The sequence below is a fragment of the Petromyzon marinus genome, chromosome 76 (assembly GCF_048934315.1).
Source record: "Petromyzon marinus isolate PM22_M1 ecotype Great Lakes invasive population chromosome 76, UKy_Petmar_22M1.pri1.0, whole genome shotgun sequence".
NCBI classification, from domain to species: Eukaryota; Metazoa; Chordata; class Hyperoartia; order Petromyzontiformes; family Petromyzontidae; genus Petromyzon; species Petromyzon marinus.
Window position 1 is genome coordinate 4,063,979 of NC_133742.1, and position 12,871 is coordinate 4,076,849.

Genomic DNA, 12,871 nt, shown 5'->3' on the forward strand with positions numbered 1-12,871 from the left:
ATCATGAAGGTCCTTAATGATCGTGAGCAGAGGGTCAGGGACTCCAAAAGCACGAAGAACAACCCAGAGCCCAGGCCTACTGATGGTATCATAGGCCTTGACCAGGTCAATAAAGCAGAGTTGTAGGTCTTGTTGGAATTCCCTACACCTCTGCTGTAGCAGACGGACAGAAAATATGGCATCTGTGCAGGACCGCCCTTTCCTGAAACCGCATTGGGGCTCCGCAAGCCTCTCCTCAGTGTGCCTGGCAAGGCGATGTTGAATAATCCTTGCCAGGACCTTTCCCGGCACACTAAGGAGTGAGATGCCCCTGTAGTTGTTACAGTCTGTGCGGTCCCCCTTCTTAAAGAGGGGGACCACCAGGGCATCCTTCCAATCTTGCGGAACCCATTCAGTGGTCCAGATTGTTGTTATGATGTCATATAGGGCAGTCTGTGCACAAACGCCACCCTACCTCAGCATTTCGCTTGGGAGATCATCTCCACCCGGTGCCTTTCCTGGTCTCAGACTCCGGATCGCCTTCAGTACTTCCTCAACAGATGGCACCTCCTCAACAGATGGCACCTCAGCCAGCCACTCACAGGGGGTGACTTCTTCCAATATTTGAGGCACTGCAGCCTCAGCAGGGTCATCCCCACTTTGTGCCACGATGTTTTCCTGGCTGAGGGATTTCCCCTCCCCCAGGACGTCACAGAAATGCTCAGCAAATCTGCAAACCTGTTCCTGGGGGTCGGAGATTGGATCACCGTTTTTCCCCTGATGGTAATAGGTGTGGTGCTGCAGGTTACTTTTTTGATGGGAGTTAAATAGAGATTTGTGATCGCGGGCCACTGAGGCAGACTCCATCTCCTCAGCAACCCGCGACCACCACCCATCCTTGCAGCGCCTCACGGCTCTCTGAACCTCCGAGCGAAGGCTGCGGTAAGCCTCCTCATTCTCTGACATGGGATTCTGTAGCCGATGACAGTGAGCCTGTCGCTTATTCTCAACTATCCTGAACACCTCCTCTGTCAGCCAGGGTCTCTGGGGAGGTCTGGACCGCGTACCCAAAGCAGCCAATGCAGCTGCATGAGTCACAGTCCTAAACCTCGCCCATTTACCCTCGACATCAGGAGTGGGGGACAATGCCAACCCCAGCCGCTAGCGATGATGAAATTCTTGCTTGCAACTTTCATCAGATAACTGAAACCAGGCCACTTTAGGTTGGAATGGGGTCCTGGGTGTACACCCACCACCGGAGTGGAAGAATGGCAGGCGCATCTTACAAATGACAAGTCGATGGTCAGAGGGCAGATCAGCTCCACGGAAGGTCCTGCACACACACACATCACTCGCACACACTCATATCACACACACACACTCAACACACATCACACACTCATCACACACACACTCATCACACACACTTGACACACACACATGACACACACTCATGACACACACACATGACACACACGCATCTCACACACTCATCATACACACACTCATCACACACACTCGACACACACACATGACACACACACATGACACACACACATCACACACACTCATCATACACACACTCATCACAAACACACACAACAGGTTCACAGCGAAGCGCGCTAACCACTGTGCCACCACTCCCCACGTGTTAAGGCCCCAGGCAAACAGAGTTCTGTGGTCTTCACACGGGACGCGTTGAGTAGAAAGTTTATTGTCTTGTGTGTGGGTGAGTGGGTGGGTTGGTGTGTGGGTGGGTGTGTGGGTGGGTGGGTGTGTGGGTGGGTGGGTGGGTGTGTGGGTGGGTGTGTGGGTGGGTGGGTGAGTGGGTGGGTGGGGGAGTGGGTGGGTGGGTGGGTGAGTGGGTAGGTGGGTGGGTGAGTGGGTAGGTGGGTGGGTGAGTGGGTAGGTGGGTGGGTGAGTGGGTAGGTGGGTGGGTGAGTGAGTGGGTGAGTGTGTGGGTGTGTGGGTGAGTGGCTGGGTGAGTCAGTGAGTTGTGGATGAGTGTGTGGGTGAGTGGCTGGGTGAGTCAGTGAATGTGTGGGTGAGTGTGTGGGTGTGTGGGTGAGTAGCTGAGTGAGTCAGTGAGTGTGTGGGTGAGTGTGTGGGTGTGTGGGTGAGTGGCTGAGTGAGTCAGTGAGTGTGTGGGTGTGTGGGTGAGTGGCTGGGTGAGTGTGTGGGTGAGTGTGTGGGTGAGTGTGTGGGTGAGTGTGTGGGTGAGTGTGTAGGTGAGTGGGTGAGTGTGTGGGTGAGTGGCTGAGTGAGTCAGTGAGTGTGTGGGTGAGTGTGTGGGTGTGTGGGTGAGTGTGTGGGTGAGTGTGTGGGTGAGTGTGTGGGTGAGTGTGTGGTTGAGTGTGTAGGTGAGTGGGTGAGTGTGTGGGTGAGTGTGTGGGTGTGTGTGTGAGTGAGTGGGTGTGTGTGTGAGTGAGTGGGTGAGTGAGTGGGTGAGTGTGTGAGTGAGTGTGTGGGTGTGTGGGTGAGTGGCTGGGTGAGTGGCTGAGTGAGTCAGTGAGTGTGTGGGTGAGTGTGTGGGTGTGTGGGTGAGTGGCTGGGTGAGTGTGTGGGTGAGTGTGTGGGTGAGTGTGTGGGCGTGTGTGTGAGTGAGTGGGTGAGTGTGTGGGTGAGTGGCTGGGTGAGTGTGTGGGTGAGTGTGTGGGTGAGTGTGTGGGCGTGTGTGTGAGTGAGTGGGTGAGTGTGTGAGTGATTGTGTGGGTGTGTGGGTGAGTGGCTGGGTGAGTGGCTGAGTGAGTCAGTGAGTGTGTGGGTGAGTGTGTGGGTGTGTGGGTGAGTGGCTGGGTGAGTGTGTGGGTGAGTGTGTGTGTGAGTGAGTGGGTGAGTGTGTGGGTGAGTGGCTGGGTGAGTCACAATGCATTTCCCACTCGGTCCCTCGGAATGAGTCTCAGCTCCGACCCGTGCTTTAGAAACACGTTTCCTGCACAACAACATCATCAGCAACATCATCATCAGCAGCAACATCATCAGCATCAACAACATCATCATCAGTAGCAGCAGCATCAACATCATCAGCAGCAGCAACAACAGTATCATCATCAGTAGCAGCAGCAGCATCAACATCATCATCAGCAACAACAGTATCATCATCATCAGCAACATCACCATCATCATCAGCAACAACATCACCATCGTCAGCAGCAACAACATCATCATCAGCAGCAACAACATTATCATCATCAGTAGCAGCATCAACAACATCATCATCAGCAGCAACAACATCATCATCATCAGTAGCAGCAGCAGCATCAACATCATCAGCAGCAACATCATCAGCAGCAACATCATCAGCAACAGCATCAGCAGCAACAACATCATTATCATCATCAGCAACAACATCATCATCATCAACAACATCATCAGCAACTGCATCAGCAATCTCACGGGGAGAGAGACGCAGACTCCAAATATACAGCAGCAGCAGGCATCGTCAGGGTCGGAATCGAACCCACGACCTCCTGTGTACCAGGCGAGGTAGTCAACATCTCTCAGTGTCTGGGATCAAACCCACGACCTCCTGTGTAGCAGGCGAGGTAGTCAACATCTCTCAGTGTCCGGGATCGAACCCACGACCTCCTGTGTACCTGGCGAGGTAGTAAACATCTCTCAGTGTCTGGGATTGAACCCACGACCGCCTGTGTACCAGGCGAGGTAGTCAACATCTCTCAGTGTCTGGGATCGAACCCACGACCTCATGTGTACCAGGCGAGGTAGTCAACATCTCTCAGTGTCTGGGATTGAACCCACGACCTCCTGTGTACCAGGCGAGGTAGTCAACATCTCTCAGTGTCTGGGATTGAACCCACGACCTCCTGTGTACCAGGCGAGGTAGTCAACATCTCTCAGTGTCTGGGATCGAACCCACGACCTCCTGTGCACCAGGCGAGGTAGTCAACATCTCTCAGTGTCTGGGATCGAACCCACGACCTCCTGTGTACCAGGCGAGGTAGTCAACATCTCTCAGTGTCTGGGATCGAACCCACGACCTCCTGTGCACCAGGCGAGGTAGTCAACATCTCTCAGTGTCTGGGATCGAACCCACGACCTCCTGTGTAGCAGGCGAGGTAGTCAACATCTCTCAGTGTCTGGGATCGAACCCACGACCTCATGTGTACCAGGCGAGGTAGTCAACATCTCTCAGTGTCTGGGATTGAACCCACGACCTCCTGTGTACCAGGCGAGGTAGTCAACATCTCTCAGTGCCTGGGATTGAACCCACGACCTCTTGTGTACCAGGCCAGGTAGTCAACATCTCTCAGTGTCTGGGATCGAACCCACGACCTCCTGTGTACCAGGCGAGGTAGTCAACATCTCTCAGTGTCTGGGATTGAACCCACGACCTCCTGTGTACCAGGCGAGGTAGTCAATATCTCTCAGTGTCTGGGATTGAACCCACGACCGCCTGCGTACCAGGCGAGGTAGTCAACATCTCTCAGTGTCTGGGATTGAACCCACGACCTCCTGCGTACCAGGCGAGGTAGTCAACATCTCTCAGTGTCTGGGATCGAACCCACGACCTCCTGTGTAGCAGGCGAGGTAGTCAACATCTCTCAGTGTCTGGGATCGAACCCACGACCTCCTGTGTACCAGGCGAGGTAGTCAACATCTCTCAGTGTCTGGGATTGAACCCACGACCTCCTGTGTACCAGGCGAGGTAGTCAACATCTCTCAGTGTCTGGGATCGAACCCACGACCTCCTGTGTACCATGCGAGGTAGTCAACATCTCTCAGTGTCTGGGATCGAACCCACGACCTCCTGTGCACCAGGCGAGGTAGTCAACATCTCTCAGTGTCTGGGATCGAACCCACGACCTCCTGTGTACCAGGCGAGGTAGTCAACATCTCTCAGTGTCTGGGATTGAACCCACGACCTTCTGCGTACCAGGCGAGGTAGTCAACATCTCTCATTGTCTGGGATTGAACCCACGACCTCCTGCGTACCAGGCGAGGTAGTCAACATCTCTCATTGTCTGGGATTGAACCCACGACCTCCTGCGTACCAGGCGAGGTAGTCAACATCTCTAAGTGTCTGGGATTGAACCCACGGCCTCCTGTGTACCAGGCGAGGTAGTCAACATCTCTCAGTGTCTGGGATTGAACCCACGACCTCCTGTGTACCAGGCGAGGTAGTCAACATCTCTCAGTATCCGGGATTGAACCCACGACCTCCTGCGTACCAAGCGAGGTAGTCAACATCTCTCAGTGTCTGGGATTGAACCCTCGACCTCCTGCGTACCAGGCGAGGTAGTCAACATCTCTCAGTGTCTGGGATAGAACCCACGACCTCCTGCATACCAGGCGAGGTAGTCAACATCTCTCAGTTGTCTGGGATTGAACCCACGACCTCCTGCGTACCAGGCGAGGTAGTCAACATCTCTCAGTGTCTGGGATTGAACCCACGACCTCCTGTGTACCAGGCGAGGTAGCCAACATCTCTCATTGTCTGGGATAGAACCCACGACCTCCTGTGCACCAGGCGAGGTAGTCAACATCTCTCAGTGTCTGGGATTGAACCCACGACCTCCTGTGTACCAGGCGAGGTAGTCAATATCTCTCAGTGTCTGGGATTGAACCCACGACCTCCTGTGTACCAGGCGAGGTAGTCAACATCTCTCAGTGTCTGGGATTGAACCCACGACCTCCTGTGTACCAGGCGAGGTAGTCAATATCTCTCAGTGTCTGGGATTGAACCCACCACCTCCTGTGTACCAGGCGAGGTAGTCAACATCTCTCAGTGTCTGGGATCGAACCCACGACCTCCTGTGCACCAGGCGAGGTAGTCAACATCTCTCAGTGTCTGGGATTGAACCCACGACCTCCTGCGTACCAGGCGAGGTAGTCAACATCTCTCAGTGTCTGGGATTGAACCCACGACCTCCTGTGTACCAGGCGAGGTAGTCAACATCTCTCATTGTCTGGGATTGAACCCACGACCTCCTGCGTACCAGGCGAGGGAGTCAACATCTCTCAGTGTACGGGATCGAACCCAAGACCTCCTGCGTACCAGGCGAGGTAGTCAACATCTCATAGCCACTGCGGCAAACAAAGACAAAGGTCCCCGTGTAGCCTCTAGCAGGCTGTAGGGGCAAGTGCTGTTAGTGTAGCGGTAACAGCAGCGCTGCCTATGAAGGCTACCGGCACTGTGGCTACACACACAGAGGGGGTGGGTGGCCAGCACCACCACGCCCGGCCGCCTTTGTCTCTCCCCCAGTGCTAGCGATGTTGCCCCTGGTGGTGATGAATTGTGTTTTTTGTTGTGTAATGTGTGTGTGTCGTGTGTGTGTGTAATGTGTGTGTAACGTGTGTGTGTGTAATGTGTGTGTGATGTGTGTGTGTGTGTGTAATGTGTGTGTGATGTGTGTGTGATGTGTGTGATGTGTGTGTGTTGAGTGTGTGTTGAGTGAGTGTGTGTGTGTTGAGTGAGTGTGTATTGAGTGTGTTGAGTGAGTGTGTGTTGAGTGTGTTGAGTGAGTGTGTGTTGAGTGAGTGTGTGTTGAGTGTGTATTGAGTGAGTGTGTGTTGAGTGAGTGAGTGTTGAGTGAGTGTGTATTGCGTGAGTGTGTGAGTGTTGAGTGTGCGTGTCTGTTGAGTGTGTGAGTGTTGAGTGTGTGTGTGTTGAGTGAGTGTTGAGTGAGTGAGTGTGTGAGTGTGTGTTGAGTGAGTGTGTATTGAGTGTGTTGAGTGAGTGTGTGTTGAGTGTGTATTGGTTGAGTGTGTGTTGAGTGTGTGTGTGTTGAGTGTGTGTTGAGTGAGTGTGTGTTGAGTGAGTGTGTGTTGAGTGAGTGTGTGTTGAGTGTGTGTGTGTGTGTTGAGTGTGTGTTGAGTGAGTGAGTGTTGAGTGTGTGTGTGTGTGTTGAGTGTGTGAGTGTTGAGTGTGTGAGTGTTGAGTGTGTGTGTGTTGAGTGTGTGTGTGTGTTGAGTGTGTGAGTGTTGAGTGAGTGAGTGTTGAGTGTGTGTGTGTTGAGTGAGTTAGTGTGTGTTGAGTGAGTGTGTGTGTGTTGAGTGTGTGTGTTGAGTGAGTGTGTGTTGAGTGTGCGTGTGTGTTGAGTGTGTGAGTGTTGAGTGTGTGTGTGTTGAGTGAGTGAGTGTGTGAGTGTGTGTTGAGTGAGTGTGTATTGAGTGTGTTGAGTGAGTGTGTGTTGAGTGTGTGTTGAGTGTGTATTGGTTGAGTGTGTATTGGTTGAGTGTGTGTTGAGTGAGTGTGTATTGCGTGAGTGTGTGTGTGTGTTGAGTGTGTGTGTTGAGTGTGTGAGTGTTGAGTGTGTGTGTGTTGAGTGTGTGTGTGTGTGTTGAGTGTGTGTGTGTTGAGTGAGTGAGTGTGTGTTGTGTGTGTGTTGAGTGAGTGTTGAGTGAGTGAGTGTGTGTTGTAAGTGTGTGTGTTGAGTGTGTGTGTGTTGTGAGTGTGTGTGTGTTGTGAGTGTGTGTGTTGTGAGTGTGTGTTGTGAGTGTGTGTGTCTGATGAGTGAGTGTGTTGTGAGTGTGTGTGTTGAGTGTGTGTGTGTGTGTTGTGAGTGTGTGTTGTGAGAGTGTGTTTGTGTGTTGTGTGTTGTGAGTGTGTGTGTTGAGTGTGTGTGTGTTGTGAGTGTGTGTGTGTTGTGAGTGTGTGTGTGTGTTGAGTGTGTGTGTGTGTTGTGAGTGTGTGTGTGTTGAGTGTGTGTGTGTGAGTGTGTGTTGTGAGTGTGTGTGTGTTGTGAGTGTGTGTGTGTTGAGTGTGTGTGTGTGTTGTGAGTGTGTGTGTTGAGTGTGTGTGTGTGAGTGTGTGTTGTGAGTGTGTGTGTGTTGTGAGTGTGTGTTGTGAGTGTGTGTTGTGAGTGTGTGTGTGTTGTGAGTGTGTGTTGTGAGTATGTGTGTGAGTGAGTATGAGTGTGTGTTGTGAGTGTTGTGAGTGTGTGTGTTGTGAGTGTGTGTGTTGTGAGTGTGAGTGTGTTGTGAGTGTGTTGAGTGTGTGTGTGTTGCGAGTGTGTGTTGTGAGTGTGTTGTGAGTGTGTGTGTTGTGAGTGTGTGTTGTGAGTGTGTGTGTTGTGAGTGTGTGTTGTGAGTGTGTGTGTGTTGTGAGTGTGTGTATTGAGTGTGTGAGTGTTGAGTGTGTGTGTTGTGAGTGTGTGTATTGAGTGTGTGTGTGTTGAGTGTGTGTGTGTGAGTGTGTGTTGTGAGTGTGTGTGTGTTGTGAGTGTGTGTGTTGAGTGTGTGTGTGTTGTGAGTGTGTGTGTTGTGAGTGTGTGTATTGAGTGTGTGAGTGTTGAGTGTGAGTGTGTGTGTTGTGAGTGTGTGTATTGAGTGTGTGTGTGTGTTGAGTGTGTGAGTGTGTGTTGTGAGTGTGTGTGTGTTGTGAGTGTGTGTGTTGAGTGTGTGTGTGTTGTGAGTGTGTGTTGTGAGTGTGTGTGTGTTGTGAGTGTGTGTTGTGAGTATGTGTGTGAGTGAGTATGAGTGTGTGTTATGAGTGTGTGTGTGTTGAGTGTGTGTGTTGAGTGTGTGTGTGTTGTGAGTGAGTGTGTGTGTGTGAGTGTGTATTGAGTGTGTGAGTGTTGAGTGTGAGTGTGTGTGTTGTGAGTGTGTGTATTGAGTGTGTGTGTTGAGTGTGTGTGTGTTGTAAGTGTGTGTTGTGAGTGTGTGTTGTGAGTGTTGAGTGTGTGTGTGTTGTGTGTGTGTGTGTTGTGAGTGTGTGTTGTGAGTGTGTGTGTTGTGAGTGTGTGTTGAGTGTATGTGTGTTGAGTGTGTGTGTATTGAGTGTGTGTGTGTTGTGAGTGTGTGTTGTGAGTGTGTGTGTTGTGAGTGTGTGTGTTGTGAGTGTGTGTGTGTGTTGTGAGTGTGTGCATTGAGTGTGTGTGTGTTGAGTGTGTGTGTGAGTGTGTATTGAGTGTGTGAGTGTTGAGTGTGAGTGTGTGTGTTGTGAGTGTGTGTGTTGTGTGTGTGTTGTGAGTGTGTGTTGTGAGTGTGTGTGTGAGTGTGTTGTGAGTGTGTGTTGTGAGTGTGTGTGTGTGTTGTGAGTGTGTGTGTGTGTTGTGAGTGTGTGTTGTGAGTGTGTGTTGTGAGTGTGTGTGTGTGTTGTGAGTGTGTGTTGTGAGTGTGTGAGTGTGTGTGTGTGTTGTGAGTGTGTGTGTGTGTGTTGTGAGTGTGTGTTGTGAGTGTGTGAGTGTGTGTGTGTTGTGAGTGTGTGTTGTGAGTGTGTGTTGTGTGTGTTGAGTGAGTGTGTGTGTGTTGTGAGTGTATGTGTTGTGAGTGTGTGTGTGTGTTGTGAGTGTATGTGTTGTGAGTGTGTGTGTTGTGAGTGTGTGTGTGTTGTGAGTGTGTGTTGTGAGTGTATGTGTTGTGAGTGTGTGTGTGTTGTGAGTGTGTGTTGTGTGTTGTGAGTGTGTGAGTGTGAGTGTGTGAGTGTTGTGAGTGTGTGTGTTGTGAGTGTGTGTGTGTTGTGAGTGTGTGTGTTGTGAGTGAGTGTGTGTTGAGTGTGTGTGTGTTGTGAGTGTGTTGTGAGTGTGTGAGTGTGTTGTGAGTGTGTGTGTGTTGTGAGTGTGTGTGTGTGTTGTGAGTGTGTGTGTGTTGTGAGTGTGTTGTGAGTGTGTTGTGAGTGTGTGTGTTGTGAGTGTGTGTGTGTTGTGAGTGTGTGTGTGTTGAGTGTGTGTGTTGTGTGTGTGTTGTGAGTGTGTGTTGTGAGTGTGTGTGTTGTGAGTGTGTGTGTGTGTTGAGTGTGTGTGTTGAGTGTGAGTGTGTGTGTTGTGAGTGTGTGTGTTGTGAGTGTGTGTGTGTTGTGAGTGTGTGTGTGAGTGTGTGTTGAGTGTGTGTGTGTTGAGTGTGTGTGTGTTGTGAGTGTGTGTGTTGTGAGTGTGTGTTGAGTGTGTGTGTGTTGTGAGTGTGTGTGTTGTGAGTGTGTGTGTTGTGAGTGTTTGTGTGCTGAGTGTGTGTGTGTTGTGAGTGTGTGTTGTGAGTGTGTGTTGTGAGTGTGTGTGTGTTGTGAGTGTGTGTGTTGTGAGTGTGTGTGTGAGTGTGTGTGTGTTGAGTGTGTGTGTGTTGTGAGTGTGTGTGTGTTGTGAGTGAGTGTGTGTTGTGAGTGTGTGTGTTGTGTGTGTGTTGTGAGTGTGTGTGTTGTGAGTGTGTGTGTTGTGAGTGTGTGTTGTGAGTGTGTGTGTTGTGAGTGTGTGTGTGTTGTGAGTGTGAGTGTGTGTTGTGAGTGTGTGTGTGTTGTGAGTGTGTGTTGTGAGTGTGTGTGTGTGAGTGTGTGTGTGTTGAGTGTGTGTGTGTGTTGTGAGTGTGTGTGTGTTGTGTGTGAGTGTGTGTGTGTTGAGTGTGTGTGTGTGTTGTGAGTGTGTGTGTGTTGTGAGTGTGTGTGTTGTGAGTGTGTGTGTGTGTTGTGAGTGTGTGTGTTGTGAGTGTGTGTGTTGTGTGTGTTGTGAGTGTGTGTGTTGTGAGTGTGAGTGTGTTGTGAGTGTGTGTGTGAGTGAGTATGAGTGTGTGTTGTGAGTGTGTGTGTTGTGTGTGAGTGTGTGTTGTGAGTGTGTGTTGTGAGTGTGTGTGTGTTGTGAGTGTGTGTGTGTTGTGAGTGTGTGTTGTGAGTGTGTGTGTTGTGAGTGTGTGTGTTGTGAGTGTGTGTTGTGAGTGTGTGTGTGTTGTGTGTGTGTGTTGTGAGTGTGTGTGTGTTGTGAGTGTGTGTGTTGTGAGAGTATGAGTGTGTTGTGAGTGTGTGTTGTGTGTGTCAGCCCGCGTTCTCTCACCCGCACTCTGCGCCGGGTTAATGCCAATGCCATCTGCAGGAGAGAACAACAACAACAACATCAACAACAACATCAACAACAACAACACCAACAACAACAGACGCCATTAACTCGCCGCTCGCAAACAACACTCGCCCCAAAAGCCGGGGGCACTGTGCGTGGGCAGGGACCGACGGGCAGCCGAGGGACGGCCGGGCTCCGTGTCGGTGATGATAAATTGAGAATATCCGTCGACGGCAAAAGGAGGTTCCAGTTTGTTGTTTTGTTGACTCCTCGGGTTCAGAATCGCGGCGAGAGAGAAAACGCTGCGTCTCTCGAACCGGCCACCGCCGCCGGCGGCAACCGAAGGCACCGCCAATTGGTAAGTTTGGTAGTCAGGACGGTTCTCGTCAGGTAAGCAAAAGGCGGGAACCCTGTTCGTAATGCCAGGAAACCCGTCTCGGGCGGTAATTCCGGAAGAAATCCGGGCGGAAATCCCGACAGAAATCCGGGCAGAAATCCCGACAGAAAATCCGGGCAGAAATCCCGACAGAAAATCCGGGCAGAAATCCCGACAGAAAATCCGGGCAGAAATCCCGACAGAAATCCGGGCAGAAATCCCGACAGAAAATCCTGGCAGAAATCCTGACTGAAATCCGGGCAGAAATCCCGACAGAAATCCTGGCAGGAATCCCGACAGAAATCCCGACAGAAATCCTGGCAGAAATCCCGACAGAAATCCTGGCAGAAATCCCGACAGAAATCCTGGCAAAAATCCCGACAGAAATCCCGACAGAAATCCCAACAGAAATCCCGGCAAAAATCCCGACAGAAATCCCGACAGAAATCCTGGCAGAAATCCCAACAGAAATCCCGACAGAAATCCCGACAGAAATCCTGGCAGAAATCCCAACAGAAATCCCGACAGAAATCCTGGCAGAAATCCCGGCAGAAATCCCGACAGAAATCCCAACAGAAATCCTGGCAGAAATCCCAACAGAAATCCCGACAGAAATCCCGACAGAAATCCGGGCAGAAATCCCGACAGAAAATCCTGGCAGAAATCCTGACTGAAATCCGGGCAGAAATCCCGACAGAAATCCTGGCAGGAATCCCGACAGAAATCCCGACAGAAATCCTGGCAGAAATCCCGACAGAAATCCTGGCAGAAATCCCGACAGAAATCCTGGCAAAAATCCCGACAGAAATCCCGACAGAAATCCCAACAGAAATCCCGGCAAAAATCCCGACAGAAATCCCGACAGAAATCCCGACAGAAATCCTGGCAGAAATCCCAACAGAAATCCCGACAGAAATCCCGACAGAAATCCTGGCAGAAATCCCAACAGAAATGCCGACAGAAATCCTGGCAGAAATCCCGGCAGAAATCCCGACAGAAATCCCAACAGAAATCCCGGCAAAAATCCCGACAGAAATCCCGACATAAATCCTGGCAGAAATCCCGACAGAAATCCCGACAGAAATCCTGGCAGAAATCCCGACAGAAATCCCGACAGAAATCCTGGAAAAAATCCTGGCTAAAAATGATGAGGGTGGTTGTTGTTGTTGTTGTGAGGGTGGTTGTTGTTGTGAGGGTGGTTGTTGTTGTTGTGAGGGTGGTTGTTGTTGTTGTGAGGGTTGTTGTTGTTGTTGTGAGGGTGGTTGTTGTTGTTGTGAGGGTGGTTGTTGTTGTTGTGAGGGTGGTTGTTGTTGTTGTTGTGAGGGTGGTTGTTGTTGTTGTTGTGAGGGTGGTTGTTGTTGCTGTGAGGGTGGTTGTTGTTGTGAGGGTGGTTGTTGTTGTTGTTGTGAGGGTGGTTGTTGTTGTTGTGAGGGTGGTTGTTGTTGTTGTGAGGGTGGTTGTTGTTGTTGTGAGGGTGGTTGTTGTTGTGAGGGTGGTTGTTGTTGTTGTTGTGAGGGTGGTTGTTGTTGTTGTGAGGGTGGTTGTTGTTGTGAGGGTGGTTGTTGTTGTGAGGGTGGTGGTTGTTGTTGTGAGGGTGGTTGTTGTTGTTGTTGTGAGGGTGGTTGTTGTTGTGAGGGTGGTTGTTGTTGTTGTTGTGAGGGTGGTTGTTGTTGTTGTGAGGGTGGTTGTTGTTGTTGTGAGGGTGGTTGTTGTTGTTGTGAGGGTGGTTGTTGTTGTTGTGGTGAGGGTGGTTGTTGTTGTTTCTGTGAGGGTGGTTGTTGTTGTTGTGAGGGTG

The 12,871-nt window shown here is 50.9% G+C and overlaps 1 protein-coding gene across 1 annotated transcript in view; it reads right to left on the reverse strand.

The window, feature by feature from the left end:
• Positions 1-1,941: 1,941 nt before the first annotated feature.
• Positions 1,942-12,871, reverse strand: part of UFM1 (ubiquitin fold modifier 1) — a 15,749-nt gene continuing 4,819 nt past the window's right edge. The window contains exons 5-6 of the mRNA XM_032944630.2: positions 10,698-10,730; positions 1,942-2,911 (exon numbers count right to left, since the gene is read on the reverse strand). Of these exons, the coding sequence (XP_032800521.1) occupies positions 2,841-2,911; positions 10,698-10,730 (104 nt within the window). The 3' untranslated portion in view covers positions 1,942-2,840. The remainder of the gene's footprint in view (positions 2,912-10,697; positions 10,731-12,871) is intronic.